This window comes from Nymphaea colorata, chromosome 3, assembly GCF_008831285.2.
Source record: "Nymphaea colorata isolate Beijing-Zhang1983 chromosome 3, ASM883128v2, whole genome shotgun sequence".
NCBI classification, from domain to species: Eukaryota; Viridiplantae; Streptophyta; class Magnoliopsida; order Nymphaeales; family Nymphaeaceae; genus Nymphaea; species Nymphaea colorata.
Window position 1 is genome coordinate 925,264 of NC_045140.1, and position 19,371 is coordinate 944,634.

General features: G+C 38.7%; 2 protein-coding genes across 2 annotated transcripts; both read left to right on the plus strand.

Moving 5' to 3' along the window:
• Window positions 1-5,698: 5,698 nt before the first annotated feature.
• LOC116251311 (auxin-responsive protein SAUR68-like) lies at window positions 5,699-6,526 on the plus strand. Its single transcript, XM_031625498.2, has one exon. It carries the CDS (start codon window positions 5,788-5,790, stop codon window positions 6,232-6,234), a length of 447 nt encoding a protein of 148 aa, XP_031481358.1. The 5' UTR covers window positions 5,699-5,787; the 3' UTR covers window positions 6,235-6,526.
• Window positions 6,527-10,097: 3,571 nt separating this feature from the next.
• LOC116251196 (auxin-responsive protein SAUR68-like) lies at window positions 10,098-10,849 on the plus strand. The gene has a single exon (XM_031625312.2). The coding sequence runs from the start codon at window positions 10,280-10,282 to the stop codon at window positions 10,721-10,723; it is 444 nt and encodes a 147-aa protein (XP_031481172.1). The 5' UTR covers window positions 10,098-10,279; the 3' UTR covers window positions 10,724-10,849.
• Window positions 10,850-19,371: the final 8,522 nt, after the last annotated feature.

Below are 19,371 nucleotides of genomic sequence, written 5' to 3' on the forward strand. Positions count from 1 at the left end.
CGTTGCTGAATGGTTGGCTTCGGTTAGAAGGCCATAGTTGCTGCCTGCAAGCTGTAAAAGTTATGGCACGAAGCACGTTTTTGGCCAAAATTCTTTGTCTATGAGAACGGTTCGAAGATACATGAACGAATGAAATTCCATCAATGTACCATTCCTTCTAACTTTTTTCAAGATTTATTAAACACTTACTTGAAGAAACCATTACTTTTGGTTTTGACTTTGGACATCTATACGCACCCTATTGTTTTTATCTATTTTCTATATTTTATATTTCCAAGATTTCTTAAAAGCTTTAGGTTCAATATTCAGTCACTCTCCATGCTATAGTATCTTTAGCTTCAATGTAGAGCGTTGGTTCAAAGTATCAATGAACCATTCTCATGCAAGCCCTAGACCTAGGAGAGAATTACTCGTAGGTGTCCGACCTATGTCTAATATTTCTTTTGGTCCAACGAATGATAGAACGATTAACAAATGCAAATGAAGAAAAATCTAATATCATATTCAGATTTGACTTCTAAACTCACAACTAAATCTGATTTGAAGGAATATTACATTTATTTAATGTAAACAAAGTTCCTTCTATGTGGCCAATAGTTCCGTAGGATGCCCCAGAACCTTGACATTCAATTTGATTTTTCTTATTTCCCCATTTGTTTCAATAGCTTCATCACTATACGAGTCATTCCTGAACTTAGGAAACAATTTAAAGAGAAAAGAGCAATCCACATTTCATCATGAGCCTTACATTCTTAAAAACCATTTTCATTTTCCACAAAAGATACAAGTTTTGACACATGTAACTTGCGATTCCTATGATCTCATCACCTAACTCTTTTTCAAAAATGACCGATGAAAGTGAAAAACAACTTGAATTGTTGAGGCGTTTTAAAACAACATTTCGATGAATAACTCCATTAGCTTTAAGATAGTATATGAAACTATTAGAGAGTATTCTCCTCTTGAATTTGCCTCCTGTATTTTGAAGTTTGAATTAAATTGATTTCATTTACAATATGAAAACTTTGAAGCTGCGAATACCTCGTGCTTTTATACTTGAGAAAGTATATCCAACATTAGTGAAATCATTTGTCTACTTGAATCAACTTTCAACTCATCCAGTTCCAACAACTCTATGTTAGCAGTCCTAAGCTCAATGGCTTTTCTTTGTGTATTTGCAAGTTCAGATCAAGTTCGTAGCTGCAAATATGATTAAGTAGCCCAAATATAGCAAATCAAACCATTTACATATATGGTTGAAATGAGAGTGCGGTGGATCTTCATGGTAGAACACGCGAGATCTCTTAAGCCATGCATGATGTCCTTGTGATGGGCATTTCAATCCCTGGCGCTGGAATGAAGGTGCTTTCGCACACCAAGCATAGAAGGTTCCAATACTTGAAAAAGATGTGAACTTTCATCAGAATCCTGTTTTAAGTATGAAACCATGTGGGGATATCATTATAGGAAGTGCATTTGCTTTTCCTTAACTTCTGTTCAGGCTCTTCGTATAAGGCCCAATTGAACTTCTGTGGGCAATTGACCACACAGACCCACACAAGTTTTTTGGTAATCCATTTCCATGGATTCCATGCACGGCTTAGAATTGATTCTCTTCCACATCCGTGGTCCTACTGTCTGTTGCTCACATTGAGAAACGCTTTCTGATTCGTTTTGTTTGGACATTTGCTAACAAATCCATCTGCTCCTCCACGTGGTACATTTCCCATGTCTCATTCATTTTCATTTCGAGCCCACTCGCTTTAATCGTACACTGGAGCAAGACAATCCCACTTTCTCCGTATGCACTCTGACATCGACAAACCAAGGCAAATGTTGTCTCGCTATTGTCCATCTTACCTGAGTCAAAAGCTGAGGTTGAGGAAACTCAACCGCAAGTATTTGTACAAGAGTATACAGGAAAGTGCAGAGGTATTTGTGCCTGGCAATGATGTTCTCTACATTGTTACACCAGCAGGAGCTCCATCTGCTCGGCGACGGGATTGCACTCGAGACCGTTGAGTTCAAGGAGTTCAATCAGTGAACGCCATACAGAAAATGAAAATCTTACATGTTTGATCTGAAAATAGTTCAGATGGACCACTGATAGTCGGATGAAGGACCTAATTCTGGAAAGCCAGGCTCCTTGAATGTGTTAAACTAATACATTCAAGTGATAAGAATTTCATAATTCATTGCCTATTCTATTCATGAATACTTCATAATACAATTGACCTCTTGTACAAATCCTATAACCTGGAAGGCTAGAACATGCAGTTGGATCAGTGCTACCAAAACTTCTGGTTTCTGACACCACTGGAACGGAAAATTCCAAACATCAGAAAAGCATGAAAGCATCATCCATTTATAAGTGGACGTGCTTTGGCCAAATATGTATGAAAATAATCAAGCCAAATGGGGACCTCATTTCTGTCCCACAGATTCATCCAGTTGTCTCAGTTATTTGGCTACCTGGTGCCCACAGGAAGATGAGAAAATATTAAACATAGCATGTGCAGCTTTCTGAAATCAACTCTCTGGGATGCATCTGTGGGTTTAACTTGCTCCTCCTTCACATGTTTTTTGTCTTACTGATTGTTGGACAAAAGGAGAAAGATATTCTGGTTTCTCTATGGTATATTCTGACAGGCATTTGCTTATCCATATGATAATGTTCCCATGTCTCATTCTGTTTAGTCCCCAGTCCCCACTTCAATAGAACAAAACCAGAGCTCCATCTCTATATATACTCAGGCTGCAGCATACCATCATCAACTTAACAAGCCCTCTCTAAAAATACAGCTGCAACCTATACCCACTTGGCTTTTGAAGCAACATCCAGTCACCAACCTCATCTTGCAAGAATGATCAGTGAAAAAAAAACTAGTAGAGATGGCCAGAAAATGGCAGAATGTGGCAATAAGAGAAAGAAGAAGAATCTCTTTTGGTGGAGCAGTAGTTCGGAGGAGCAACATAGGAAAAACAATACACGAAGTTGCTGATAAGGGCCGTTTTGCTCTAAAAATTGCATGTATCAAGCATTTAGATGACATCCAAAACTAATTTTTGGAGGTAAAAAATGGTTTCCCTTTTAAAAAGCTGTTTGAAGCAGATTTGGATAACATCAAATTGGTAAAAACTATTTTTCACAAGGGAGTGAATAACCGGCAAGCCCCATTTATTCATAAAAAATGTGTTTTAGCCTTATCATCCAAACATATAAACCAATTTTGATGACTGATTAAAAATTAATTATTTAAAAAACTAAATTTTAGAAAACCAATTTTTTATATGTCATGAAAATGCTACATAAAAAGTTCCAGGTATCTTTTTCAAAATATATACGTGACCTTTTTTTTTTCTTACATTCTCAACTGGTTGAGATTGGAAGGAACCTTTAGATTTATAGAACACTTTTTAAAATGTTCCATGAATGAATTAGGTTCGTGGGAAGTTTTTAAAAGTGTATCATGAATCAACGTGATTTTTAGCACAGATCCATTAAACAATAATGTATTGAAGCAATAATATGTTATTACTGTTCTAAGGGTATGAGGAAGGGAGAGAGTTTTATGGGGTTTCCTTTTTCGGGTGAGCGAGACACTAATCCCACTGCCCGCCGAAACTTTCTACCTTCCCCTCATCCCCTATAGTCAAAAGCTGCTTTGGTGCCTTGAGGTAGTTAGGCACCCGTTATACACTAGTTTATCTTTTTAGTCACCACAGTTTATGTTCAATAATGTGTACATGACTATCCAATTTGGCGAATGTCCAATCAATATTTTACTACTTTAAGTAGTGAAAGTGATATATCTTTTAATCTTTTTTTTGGGCTGAATTTGATCATAGTCACGAACTTCGTTCTCTCATGTCAAACAATAAAAAAGAAAGCTTCCAGTGCTATAAGCATTCTGTCTTGAATGATTAATTGGAACATTACCTTGAGATAATTGCCTATTAGAAGAAATGAGTTCCTATTAGTGAACTAAATTCCATAGGGATAAACACTAGAAAAAAGGTACTGTATGTTGGCACAAGCGACAGGAAGATATTCGAAGTCGAGCTAGACAAAAGATCTGACAAGAAAAAAGTTTGAGTGTATGTTGGCTGGTACAAGACTTTCACCCACTTTTTTGACACAGAACATAGCGGTCATGGGCTTGAAACACATGAACATAGCGCCCACAGGCTTAAAATACAGGAACATAATGCTCACCCCCCCGTCCGTTTTGCAGAGTTGGGAACAAACAAAAAATGACCATGAGAAAGGAAGTGTCAAACAGGATTCCCTGACTCGATTCCTGGTGTCAGCATAGTGGCATGGTTTGGGTTCCATCTACCCTCACGCTGCTGCCATCTTCCTTCAGTTCCTGTTTTCTAAAAAGCTAATCAAATTTTGTAGGTCACATATATGGACTGAATTATAAATAACCATCCCTGAAATATCATCAAGGTAGCAACTCGTTTGTATAAGCTTTGACCATGCAAATGTAATTTGTAAGCTTAGTTCGACATCCATGTATGCGTCTTGGCTCTAGCTAGGGGAGCTAAATACCTGGCAAATCGGCTTCCGGATCTGGTACAGAAAAGACGATACAGTAACGGATCTGACCCATTTTAGTTCCGTATTTTTATTGATGCTTTCAGGTTGCTCCGTTTGAATTACAGACTAATTGTTCGAGTTCAGCTCAGTTTTTTTCCCGGCGTTTCTCTTTCCCTATCTTGTTGATAAGAATGTACATTGTAGTCTTAGAAGACATATTCCTGAAATACATGTTTTGAGAGCTAAGCTTGTTACTTTCTGTTGCCAACAAGGGCTTTCTTTGCCTAGATAGGAGGCTGAAGGGGGTCAAGAGTTGAAGACGCAGCCCTTCCATAGATGTGCCCTGCTCAACCACAACTTGCCAATAAAAAGAAAAGGGGGAAAAGGAAAAACATTGTATTACCAGTATGCAACTATTGAAGATTGAAACCAGGCAGCTATGTCATGGAACAACTTTCAGAAAGCTATGTTCTGAAAAAATGTGTGAAATGAATACCTTCAAATGAAAAAAGCATAATCCTTTCATAGGGTCTGTATTTGATGAGACACTTGGTTTTCGCTGTACAAGTCCGATCCAACGCATGTAGTGGGATTAGTGATACCAAAAGATGTAGATTTCTGCACCATGAGTCAGAAAAGTTCCATGGCGGATGGTTACATCTTCCTATGTGCGGATTTAATCAAATCCTGAAACTTCCAGATTCCAAGCCTCAGATAAACATCAACAAACATAATCCACTTTTAAGTGGATGCCCCGCATGCTAGAGTCCATATAAGAAGCAAGTCAAGCCAAAATTGGCTCTTCATGTCGGTCCTACTAACTCATTGTGCCAGTTTGCATAGTTGTCGGCTAGCTCATTTCCTTAGAGGATCCATGACAGGCAATATAATAGCAGTCAGAGTTTTCTGAACTCCATTCTATGGGATTGGGCAGTGGGCTTAGCATGCTCCTCATCCTCATTGTTGTCTTACTAATTGTTGGGCTAAAAGAGAAGGACTTCCTGGTTCCATTGATAGGATGAGTACAAACCAAGCCATGTGGTATGTTTCCCATGTCACGTTCTATCCACCTCCCTTGCTTCACATGAGCATGAGAATAAGTTCAAAACTTCCTCTCTATATATACTCAGGCTGCAGCCCGAGATTATCATCAACCTGACAGGCTCTATCCCTAAAGAACATCCGCAGTATCCCAACGATAATATCTACTTGGATTTCAAAATAGCGGGCCTTGTCTTGCAAGTATGATCAGCACAAAGAGGCTAGTAGAGATGGTCAGGAAATGGCAGAAGATGGCAATAAGAGGAAGAAGAAGAATCTCCCTTGGTGGAGTAGCAGTGCGGAGGAGAAATGTCATAGGAAAAGCAGCAGAAGGTGGTGAGAAGGGCCATTTTGCAGCTTATGCAGCAGATGGTAAAAGGTTCATGATTCCCCTCACATATCTCCATCTGCCCATCTTTCAGCAACTTTTGAGGATGGCAGAGGAGGAGTTTGGGTTGGACATCAATGGTGCAATCACATTTCCTTGTGATTCTGCACTTCTGGAATGTGTCATGTTGCTGGCACAGAGAGGCAGACTCGTAGAGGTGCAGAATATATTGATGGTCTCGTTTAGTCACCAGAGTTGCTCATCATCGTCTTCATTGCAGCAAATTCAGGCTTCTCGACAAGTACTGTTCAATGTCTGCTAAGAGAAACAGTCAATGCATCCACACAAGTGGAGCAAAAATACGTTCATACAATTACCTTAAAGAAATTTTATGTTATACTCCAGCAATTCTTGTACAAACATTCTGAGTTGTCAGATAGGAAAAAAAATTTCATCTGTCTTATAGTTTCCCATTTTAAGTGGTACTAAATCCTGCATCCAAGAGTCGATCTTTTAATGTGAATTACCATAGACAATCGATACAATACTCAATAGAATACTGGGGGGGTGTTTGATAAAATGAGCACAATACATTCCAAGAATACCATGTTTTCGTTTCGAGAAACATAGTCTGACTATATCAAAAGCATTTAATTCTTGGATATAGAAGCAACAGCCACAATCACATTAAGCATTTTATAATACAAGAGCATGATGTCCTTAAAACATTTCTTTATCAAGAACAAAAATGTTTTTCTTACGAAACACTGGTAGGGATAGGCACATGGGTCCCACCATAAGGGCCCCACCAGGCAGCTGTAGATAGAAGTTCAACCATTAACTCTACCATCTTGAGAGTGGCTTCTTGGTTATTGAGTAAAAGAATTGTCCTCTTCCTTTCTTGCCTTATTCGATGTATAATTGCTCAATCACCTTTTTACCATGTATGCTGCTACAGCTTTCCCCTTTGAATGAAAATTTTGTCTTCTCTTAAAGAAGAAACAAGTAGAGGAACAAAAAGAACAAATACTGATTGAATCACCATGTTAGATAAATTAATACCAGGAAAATAACATCAATGAATCACAACCAAGGCTCCTCCGTTGCCCTTACTCATGGTGTTCAGAGAAAGTTGATGTCTAAAGAAATCGAACCATTAATCGGCTACAAATCAGCCATTGGTCTGACCAGCTATGCCAAACCCCTTGTGCAACTTTGGTTCACGTTTGTCCATCCATTCATAATGAAACTTGTCCAACAAAATGATTAATCACAATTTTAGAGGCGAAGAAAAAAAATAGTTCATTATCCATCCATTTAGAGCCATTCATTGTTTGATGTAACTGTGCGAGTATTCCATGATTGCTTCATCTTGGTGAATAATATCATATCACACAAAGAAGGATAGCGATGCATGCATGCATATGTCAATATCAAAGTGCCCTGCTACACTTCCTCATGTGAGAGGAACATGCACATGCCATTGTTCTTTTCTCTCAACTGGGAATGATTTTCAAGGCAAACATTTGCTTAATTTCCAAAACAGACGGCCAATAACTGTTGCCAAAACCCATAATCGAATAAAAACAGCACAGTGGCTGAGTTGATTCAAGTACCACTCTTAAAATATTTTTATTATCATTTCATAGTTTATTATTTTGTCTGCAGTTTCCACCATTTTGCTTCCCAATTTCTTATCTCTCATGCCCACTGCCAATCGGGTATCCAGATTCTTCTTCTGGTTCTCATACTAGCTATTACCTTTGCCCCTTCCTATCCATCCCCTACTATCCACTTTCTGCTGATCATAGGCAACAAATATGGGCTATGTTTTGAAAAAAAAAAAACTGCGATAAAAGCATAAAAACGAGTTAAACGCAAAAGTATCACAGTAATGTCACAATAATTTTGTGGGTTTTTTCTAAAAATACATTTAAAACATATTTTGAGGGTTTAAATAACAATTTTAGATTATCATCACCTTTTTTTTTGGTAAGAGAACTAGTTAAAACGTTATAATTTATAATGCAACGAAGCTTTTCCAAGAATAATAAGCATTCTTGTTAATACCCAAGAAATGCCTTGCCGTTATTTGGGACTATGGTGCTGATCATTATATAGAATCGTGGATATGAGAATGATTAGTCTTAAAAACAAGGTGCTTTCTGGCTATATTTGAACTCGGAAAATAAAAATGAGTTGTTATATAGCTAGCTACAAAAACTGATGCTGTCAAGTTTTCCTTCAGAATAATATTTATAGTGCTCTGTTTCGGTTTTTGCTGAGAACTGTGGGTCCAGCACCCAGAAACGCCAGTAAATCTACAAAAAATGTACAGCATAGCACCCTTCAAAACTATGGACGGTATTGTAACATATTCCTATATAGGGGTGGAGCCACAAATTTTTCCTAATTATAGTTTTAAAATTTTAATGAGAGCCAAAATATATTTTTTCAAAATGATTATATAAGATAAATAATTTTTATTTTAAATTCACATGTAAAGTTCTATCTTTTTTTAGGAGGGGGGAATCTGCCAGCCCTCCCTTGGCTCCACCCCTGTTCCTACATCGTCCAATTGAGGCATGTTTATATGAGATGCCAATGATGCAATGGGCTAGGAGCGCATGACGATACACAACCAAATGGTAGCAAATTAAAGGCTATTTAGAATGCTTGACAAGGCACAAGTGGCCCCAGAATGCAAAGGCCCAACATAATTTTTGGTGCTTGTTTAGGCTTTTAGGGGTTATTTGGTAGTTGAAACAATATGCAAGTATTTCATAAATCTACTCAAAAAAATAAAGGAAATTCATTGGACACTAAAACTAGTTTTTCATGAATCTATCTTACCTTTGAACTGTATTCATAGAACACTCATATATTGTTCCATTTTCCAATGGTCCCTTAGGGGTTGTTGTGCATATACAACAGTTTGTTATTGTTTTACGAATCTGTCAAAAAAAATTACAAAAAAAATTATGACAGATCAAACAACTCCTTAAAAAAGGATGACCTTGGGTAAAGAGAAACCCGGGAGTGGATAGATGTTGGTGGGTGTTTAAGGTCGAACAAAAACCATGGCATGCACGACGCCGTCACAACCCACCACGTCGCCCTTTATGACGAAAAAATGGGAATATAATGTTTCATTTTCTTATTTTGGGGGCTTTTCTTTATGCCCTTCACAAAAAATGACTTGGCCATTTTTATAAATTTGAGTGCCCGATGTGTCGCAGGGCAGTGGCTTGGGCAGCCAATGGGCTTGATGTGGCCTCCTACCGGAAGTTGTAACAGATCTTTAGTTCATTTTAACCAGAACCACAATTGAATAGTAAGGGCAATGAATGTTCCTCCGTTCACCATCCTAGATGAGGTGACATGATAAGTTCATCTTAGTGGACATTCAGCCATGTATACCATTCCATAATAGACACACTTATGTTCATGATCGACAGATAAAACTTCAGTGGCATGAACTCGAGCTCGAATTTTTTTGGACACAAAATACTTGATTCACAGTTGGGTCTGGACGCAGCTGCTGCAACCAACCATAACTGTTCGAGCGAGAGATGGTTAATCATAGAAGTTGATGATTCGATTCTGTAGTCTTCCCCTGTACTAGTGAAACTTGAAGCAGTCTGGAACAGATACTTAGTTTAACTGCATCAACACAGTGATGAAGTCGAAGTTATCTCTTGACCAGAAATCCATGTCTTTGAAGAATGATTAAGCATTATCCAACGCTCCAACTGGATGTGGGTCATACTAGGACAGACATGCAAGTCGGCCCCTCTGGTTACTGAGCCATGTACCTTTGAACAAATCTGTGGTACTTCTTGTCCTCGTATAGAATGACAAAGAAGGTATAGCAGCTCGTTCTTAGTGTTTTTTCCATCTATTCAATTTTGTCCTTATAGGGTAAGGGCCTTTCGATTTCTTAGTGTAATCTTCTCATTGAGGGGCATTTTGGTCATTTGACATTCAAACAGTGGGACCTGAAAATTTAATCTGCTTCCAACAAGATGTGGGAGGGGCTATGTAGCGAAAATGAGAGTGATGCAGCCTTTCTACCACGAAATCCAGTTCAAGAAATTCAGTGGCCCTGGTTGCTTCTCATTCACATGGGCTGTCCTATCTACCTGCATTATATGGGAAAGAGCAGGAGACCTATACGCTTGCCCACATGCTATGTTCCTCACGTCACAGTCTTCTTGCTCCCACTTTGCTTTGCTTGTGTATAGAACGGCATGCACCTTCTTACTCTATATATAGTTAGCCCAACAACCAGAAGATTATCATCCACAGCACACAGACACAATCTTCTAGTTCTATAACATATATTTGGCGTTTGAGAAATTGCAAGAATGATCAGCGCAACGAGACTAGTGGAGATGGCCAGGAAATGGAAGAAGATGGCCGCCATGGGAAGACGAAGAATCTCGCTAGGCAAAGTGGTGGAGAGGAGCAACAGCAGAAGAAAAGCAGTAGCAGTTGCGGACAAGGGGCATTTTGTGGCTTATGCAGCAGACGGCAAGAGGTTCATGCTTCCTCTGGCTTACCTCCAACTGCCCATCTTCCAACAGCTGTTGATAATGGCAGAGGAAGAGTTCGGATTGGACATAGAAGGAGCAATCACGTTTCCTTGTGATTCTGCATTCGTAGAGCATGTGATGGCACTGCTGAAGAAGGACAAGTTGGGAGCGGTAGAAAATGTATTGTTAGTCACGTTAGCTAGCAGGGGGTGCTTGCCATCTTCTTCATTGCCTCCAAGCCATCCCTCCCGTCACGCGCCCCACAATGTGATTTAAAAAGAAAAAGAGTTAGTAGATGATGTATACATGTCAGTAGCAGAACATTTTTGTACAGAAAGATATATATTCTTTCAAATATATGGAAGAAACTTTCAATTGCTTTCATGTTTTGAGTTTAACGCTTGGACCAGACCTCTCTCTCTCTCTCTCGCTTTGGATGTTAAGTTCTAATCTGAAGTTGGTAGACACCATAAAATTTCCTCCATTTCAGTGTGAGGAATGATTTCCTGCGGAAATCAAACTGTTTTAAATAAAGAAAAACATGCCAAATAAAAGAAAACTAATTTGAACTTCATGTGGCGCATCCATGTGAAGAAAGTTTCCTACAACATCTCCTTGTATTAGTCGATATAGGAGATATGATGCCCATGAGAATGCAACCAGGACGGCCCATCTGACAGGCATGCTCTACCGCTATGCACCAACCATCTGGGTCACATAGAGATCAATTAACTTGGGAAGCAGATTATCAATACCTTTTCCTTTCCTAACAGTTCATTGAGTTGTTGAGGCAGTGGTTCATGTGATCATGCTACCATGCCCGCGATTAGCACTAGATGTGTGACTACTGAGATAATCTCAGCATGCATGCATGAATCAGGAGCAAGTGGTCCACCTGTTAGTCCTTGCATATTCTACCAGTTCAGAACTTTTGGAATGATATGAATGGTTTCTTTTGCTAATGGATTACAAGACAAAAAGTCTTATTGTTCATGATTCACTGGTTCAGGACTGGTTCCTCCAAGGGTTTCGATGTGCTCTTGAGACACATTTTCTTTTTCCAATTTGATTCTTCCTTCCAATTTTTCGAGGTTGAAGCAGACCAGATACAGGAATTTAATGTCCCCTTCGAACTTGGCTTGTTGAGCACCATATATATATAGTATATATCCTTAAACATATTCCTTTGAATTCACAGATAGATTCTACCAGCAGGCAGCAACTTATGATATCCCTCTGTATGCTATAAACGTATTCGATGCTAAGATCATACCAGAAACCAGTGCAGATTAAGCATTTTCAGATTTACCTTCATCGATTCATCTGCATTTAACTTTCATATGCATATGTAACATGACAATGGGCAATTAATATGTTCCGGAGATGAACACTACTATACTGAAGGCATTTTGAAATCCACTGGAACCCTACTAAGGGCTGAATAGTATATTAAAGAAATGATAGCAGAATGAATCTTAAAAAATTTCACCAGTAGAACCTTGCAAAAACTTCCAGGACATCATCATTTGACAAATCTAAAAGCGAAAAATAACTAATTAACACAATCCATTGCCCACAACTAAAGTTTCAGTACAATGGTGATATAACATTGGTCACCAGGGCAATACCCACATGGCTACCAGTTACAGTATGTGAACCATTGGCAAAGGTCATAGAGCTACATCTTCTGAACGCAAAACAACCATTGGCAAAGGTCATAGAGCTACATCTTCTGAACGCAAAACAACCTGGAGATGTTGATCAATGAAACTATTGCTTTCTCAGGTCCAGTTTGTAATTCATCTACTCTAGGATTGTACAAGAATTTTTCTGCCTTTCAAAGATAAATCCAGTTGTAATTTAAATGCATCTTGTACATGCCAGGAGGGACAGGGTTAGTCCCTTTTTTACAACTTGCAGATTGATATCAGCAAACTTGCAAATTCCTTAATCTCCTCAAAATTTTCCCGTTTGCAGAACACACACACACACACACACACACACACACACACGTGCGCATGTAAGCACACACATGCACATATGCCCTGCCGTACTCCTGTACCCATTTTCTTTTAAATTGCTGTGCTTGCACCTGCACCACCATACCTGCACTTGCATTTAGTACTAGCACCCATGTCGCTTAGCATTCACTAGATGAAACTAGCACTTTCATCAATGGAATGTTACCACCAGAGGAAAGTAAACATCACCAAGTGTGAATCCAATCAATTGCCATAGCACGTAGGAGGGAAACATTCAATATCATTAAGAAGGCCGGTGATGAAAAATTCTACATTGTTTTTGGATCTTACAGATGCTAAAGCGACATATTCTTTACAAAAAGAAGAAAGTAAGATCGCCTCCGTAACCTATAAAATAGTTATTTACACCAGCAATTAGAAGACATCCAATATGAAAATGCAAACAACTTTATGCACATACGATCTAGCCATACTAAAATTTACCTAAAGTTATCTGCCACCGTGATCTGCTGTACCAAAGGAGCTTGAAGATGCGAACAATCAGCTGTTGGTTTCATGTAAGTGAAAATGCCTATTGATAGTGCCATGAAACCCTTGCGTAGATTGGATTTAGTGACGAAGATTACTGGTAAAGAGAACAAAATTCAGGTTCTTCCATGTTTGAAAGCATATTAGGGACTGAAGAAAATAATGGGGTCGTGCATTTGGATCGAATATGTTGTATCTTAAACATGTAACATCCAAATACCTGCTTTTCACATGCTGTGGTTTCGTTGGAAAATTTTCAACGTCTTGGTAGATCTTATGAATTCGGGATATAGTTTTATTTTTTTGACTCTGAATTGTTCTCATGATAATGTAGCTCCATAAACCATCTAACTGGAATTTATTGGCAAAGATAACTTCCAGAGGTTCACGCTGGATGTTGTTCCACATTTGAGTCCCTTGTAAGGGTGCAACAGAAGCGATAGGAACCGTACAGATGGGGATTCCATGGAACAGATACTTATATACGATTGAACCGCACCAGGATACCATATGTACTGGCCGATCTCTCCAATCGAAAGATCCTGGAGTTCAGTTTAGCGGAGTTTTGATTTCCAACGAAATGAAAAAGCAAAACCTAGTACAGAAATCATGCCACCGAAAACCAACCAAAAGAAAAACCTAGAGGAAGAATCTTTTTCATATTTCGATGGATGCTCAGACGAAGAATGCAAGCCTAGAGAAATTTAGCCCATGTACCAAATCAAAATTGGATGACAGGAAACTCGTCACCTAATTGATCAACAGAAGTCCAATTTTTTAAGGAAGAAGAAACAAGATGATTTAAAAAATAAAGATCAGCAGATATTTGCCACAATCTCTGCCGCCATCTGAATATTGTCATTTGTCAAGCAATGGCAACCAACTTCAGGGATGATCGAAAATGATGATGACAACGAACAACAGAGGAAGGCGTTAACACAAAAACAACATGAATTGACAGAGGGACCATCTGACAGAGTTCTTCTTGAGGTCAACGACGTTTCCGGAATGGAATCGGTGGTAGACACGTTGTTGCTGGTGGTGGTGATGCGATGATGCTCAAGGCGTCGTCGGAATGGATTCAGATGTGCGGTCGGTGGCGATGTTCGCTGCTGTTGACAGACGATGACGGCGGAGTGCTTGGGCAAGAGAACTTAGCGGGAAATCGTTGTGGGGAGGCTCTATAGCCCACGGTTTAATCCGTGGAAAACTTGTCAAATACCGTGGCAAAAAAACATTGGGTTGAAAACATTTTGGCCTCTTTTTTTTTTTTCGTTTTCCATACTATTTAACTCCAATATGGCGTTTTTTTGGGGAAAAAAAGCGATATATGTGGCTACAGATCATAGCCTGGTCCAGAACTACGTCCTAGTGGGATAAGTCTGAATCCTTATTTCGTTTTATATCCACAACTGCGATTCATATCTATGTCTAGAATTGAGGTCATTTGGATCTTCTATCAGTTACAGGTCAACCTATTTGGATCTTTCATTGACTTTGGTGTCATGGGCAACATTCACAGCCCGATCCATAGCAATTGCGATTCCCACCCCTTTTTAGATTGCTTTACCCATATTAAACCAACTTTTGCTGTAACCGAAGCAATATTTCATCAAAGAAGAATTAGGTAATTTCACAAATTTGTAAGACTTAAAAAGTACAGGATATATGATAGGCCTTAAAATCTTCAGTTTACAATTTGGTAGGCCTCAAAATTAATAGATTTCCAAAGATCTGGACTCAGACATACGAAAATGTTATTTAAGAAACAGCTAGACGACATTATAACATTCCAGAAAGCTATCACATACCATCAAAGTCACATGCCTATCTAATCAGATGTTCCTTATTTCTTCACTGTGCGTTTTGTAAATGAGTCTGTCTTTAGGCTGACTTCTCACTGAGTTCCTTCTTTACATAAAGAAACTTTGATCCCCTCCCCTTCAATGCAGTTTGGTAATTTTGAAGTGACATTAATTATGACTTCTGTTGCAAGCTGTAACAGGGCTTGGTCTAGAGGGCCCTCATGTTCTCTTAGAGAGATCATGTGCACAGTAGGCCATTATGATGTATAGTGTACGTAGCACAGTGATAAGAAAGACATTGAGACCTCACAGCATATTCTCAATTATTTAGATCAACTATAGCTTAGCAGTATCATTTTGTGCGTTAGCTCCCACCTCAACTGTAATTGAGGGTACTATCTTGTAGTTATGATCGCTACCATCTTAACATGTGGCTCTGTCCCCCAAATGGGAGAACATCACATCCTTCTCAAACCGCTTCTGCAATTACCGAAGTTCAAGACCAACAAATTGATATCAATACTTTCTCCTCAAACTATAGTATATGTACTCTATCCTTGACCTTTTATGTAGCATCGTCATCAGATACATCTTGAATATCATCTTGCAAGGGCGATCAGCGCAAAGAGATTAGCATAAATGGCTGCAAGAGAAGAATGATCTTACTTGGTGCTGCGTACAAGATGTATAACACCAAGTAAAAAGCTACAACAGTTGCAGGAAAGGGCCATTTGTGGCTTATGCAACAGAAAGGAAAGGATGCATAGAGTCTTTGATGTAGCTCCAGAAACCCATTTACCAGGAGCCACTAATTATAAGGATGGTCAGAAGAAAAATGCGGTTTGAACATCAAGAGAACAAGTACATTTTCTTCCAATTCTGGAACCCTAGACCACATTATGGTTCTTAAGCACACTAACTCGAATAAGGAATGCATTCATCACAGTTTTTAAGAAGTAGATGTTTTCATTCTTTGAGCTGCGCCAGGGCCACACCTCCGAAGATGTGCCTTTTCAAGAATTATGAGTATCTTACCCATGAAATACGCATGTACAGATTAAATTTTGACAGAAATTCCTTTTATTTGGTAAAACAACACCGATATCATTGTAATATCTTATCCATTCTAAATGAGAGTGATTTGAGGAGAGAAAATAGAAGATTTTCTTCCTTCTTCAGGTAGTTAATTCAAATTTTAGTCTCCAATATTGGTAGATAATACTCTTGAAAAATCTTGCTTTTCTCATGTTAAACATGAAAGATCCAGTAGAGGAAATGTTTTGCTACCTGAAAACCAAAATAAAAAGAAACAATGTGTTGGGAACGAGGCCCTCCCTCTCTCTATCACTTACGACACCAAGAGAAGAAAATGAAGGAGGGAATGAAGAAGAACACACAGATTTTACGTGGTTCCAAGACAATGTTCCCCTACATCCATGACTGCACAGAGTTTTTTTCACTGTCACAGAAGAATCAAGAGAATACAAGAAACCACACCCTTCTTAAATATGGGGATTAGGGGGAACCCACAAAAAGCAAGATTACATAAGCTCATATTCCAACACAATGTTACAGTTAGCAGTTCTCAGTTCTTATTCTTTAATTTTTTCTTCAAGAAATATGCCTCACAAGCATTGGTAAATTATACCAGACTCTATTGTCTCACAATGAAAACTTATAAGTTTCATTTAATCATTTCAAAATTAAGATTGTGGACTATGCAAATATAGATAGAAACAATTTGCTGGGCACACTGCACATCCACACATCGATCATGATCATGAGTACTACTTGCACATGCACTGTGACGCAGATCATGATGCCGACCACCTCACAATCCATTTAGGGTCCATTTCGTGATTAGAAAACTATATCTCTTTTGTTCATTAAATATGGCATACCAAGTTCAGGTACAAACTCTTAACTGTCAGTAATGAATTTGAATATTCAAAGAGGATGGCATACAAGGGACTGCCTTGACGGAGTCGGAGACTAAAGGCAAGAACCAAAAGAGAGCCGAAGAAAATTCTGGTATGTAGTTCAAGAAGGCAATTGTACATGCCAATGATTTTTTTTCTTCATTTAAAATTACTTTTGTCAGTTAACAAACTAACAAGCCATGTCCAGCTTCTTCCTGGATTGGGGTTTTCAGCATTCAACTATAACATGAAATCATCCAAACCGTCCATGATAATGCAAGTGGCTTTGTCCATATCCCAGCTAGTTATTTTCATTTCGTTATGTGTCGATTTAGTGGCTTATTGATTTTGATATTAGTCACACACATTAGTACTAGCTAGTAGGGATACAAGTGGGCTGGATTTCTATAGTATGGCATTTATTTTAGCTGTACTTGGATCTGTGTCCAACCCAAGTTCCCAAAACCTTCAGACATAGGCCTGAAGTCCGAACTGTTTGCAAAAATATTGAGCCCCACCTGCAAAAGGAATCCAACAATCAATTCAAGAGTCCGTCCATTAGCTCACACTTGATTGATGAGTAATTTCTGGTAAATATATCTAGCTATTTCTAGGCCAACACTTTTCGTGAACCCGTGAGGAAGAGTGAATATTCTGATGCAGTGGAACAAGAGAAACATGCTGGAGAAAGGGTTCTGACTGCGGTGTAGATTCCCTTGATGCAAGAAAGGTTTTAAAGCGAACTAAAAATTGCTTAAATTTCATTAATCTCCTCTACTGTCTTCTATTACCATGTAATATATTTTCTCTTTTAGTTCCTTTCGTTGTTTCTTTATATTTATATAGTAGGTGGCATGCATTGGTGTACAAGTACAAAATACTCATGACATATCTGGGATTCTGACAATAATCTCTTTCATTAATTAAGTTCATCATTGCCACGTGCTTTTCCACACATTCTGGGTTTTGACCCTTACTGCAGTATGTTGGTTTGTGGTGTCTATAGGATGTTTTGATGTCAAGGAGATCATTGGTTTGTCAATCAAGAAAAGCGTTTACTACTTCGTTGTGATATGACTACTAATTTACACATGACCAACGATCCCATGTGATCATGTTGCCTCTGTCGTCACACAGTTCCAAAAACCACATTACTGTTGGAGTGTGGAGCCTGATCTGATAGGCTTCCTTAATTTTAATAAAGGCATTTATGTAATCTTACATTTGCGGGATTGCCCTAATCACCATCTTTATGAGGGGAGGCGGTTTCCTTTGTACTTTTGATTCTTCTGTGGTAGTGAAAAAACCTCTGTGTAGCGAAGATAAATGTAGGAGAACTCTGTCTCCTAACCACATAATGTTTGTGTATTCTTTTTCTCTCTTATTTGGTTTTCTTCTTTTGGTGTGTTAAAGGGAGAGTGGGAGAGAGCCTCGTTCCTAACAATTACCGTCCTCTATTTACACAAGCACATCTCTCTCTCTCTCCCCCCTCTCTTTCTCTCCCTCTCTAGTTTCTCTCTTTACTACCTGAAAAGAACAATGTAGTTTCACAAGTTGAGGCCCAATCCATTCAGACTTAGCTTTTGGATGTTGATCAAGTTCATGGGCGCAATTCTTTCCCTTACTTTATTCACACCAAGTTTGGGAAGAGACGAGCTGATCAACTACTGGTAGCATATCTAGTGGTTTCCCTTACTTTTCCCTTCATTTCCAGACTTGTTTAGTCACTAGGTCATATCATACTAAGCCCTGGTCCAACTGCATGCGTATCTTTCAGTTTAATTTGTTCGCTTGTGTCTTGTGAAAGCTGAACACGCTATCAAGGCATCAACATGCTAATTGGTAGTAAATTGAAGAGATTCTAATGCAAGTGCTTGCACCCTTCATCATTTAAATTTTTAGATGCTATTGTGAGTCTCGGCTTCTTGGTTGAATTCTTAATTTCGTATTAGCTCTGTCCTAGTTGGTCTCCATGACTGAACCTCTTGCTCTTGGCTCAACCAGTAATTTTACCACAATAAAAATTTGGGCTTCTATTTTGTTACTTGTGGTTGGCATTGGCCACATAGGGTTAAGAGATATCATTGGATACCAATTCAAAGGTCCATTCATTTGATGCATTTACAGTAAGATTACGCCTACGTTGCCATGGCTGAAAGCAAACCCGTATGTTGGCCATGTGGCGTTGTCCCCTACGTGCTTACCAGGTCCCACTTGAATTTGAAGAAAATGAAGAACCCAAATCCAATTCTCTGTTTACATTAACAGGAAACGAAACCTATCTTCGATTTATATATATACCAATGTTCAGCTACCAGAGCTTGATTGCCTTCAGTACTTGAGTTTCGGTTTACCATTTGAACAACATTAATGATCTTCTTAATTGGTCAGCATCTTGCAAGGGCAGTGAAGCATTGAGGGAAGGAAAATTGTATAAGGTCTAAGCTGTATCCTAGAAGCATCATATTTGAGAATGATCTGCACAAGGAGTCTGATAGAAATAGCTAGGAAGTGGCAGAAAAAGGCGACTAGTGGGAGGAAGAAAATCTCACTTGGTAGTGTCTACAAGAGCAGCAGCAAAAGAAAAGCCTCTAAAGTCGAAGATAAAGGCCGTTTTGTAGCTTATGTTACAAATGGCAAAAGGTACATGATTCCCTTCACTTACTTGAAGAATAAGTTCTTCAAAATTC

Bases quoted from the DNA above. Each gene is read 5' to 3' on its own strand.
- LOC116251311 (XM_031625498.2), top strand. From the start codon at position 5,788: ATGATCAGCACAAAGAGGCTAGTAGAGATGGTCAGGAAATGGCAGAAG.
- LOC116251196 (XM_031625312.2), top strand. From the start codon at position 10,280: ATGATCAGCGCAACGAGACTAGTGGAGATGGCCAGGAAATGGAAGAAG.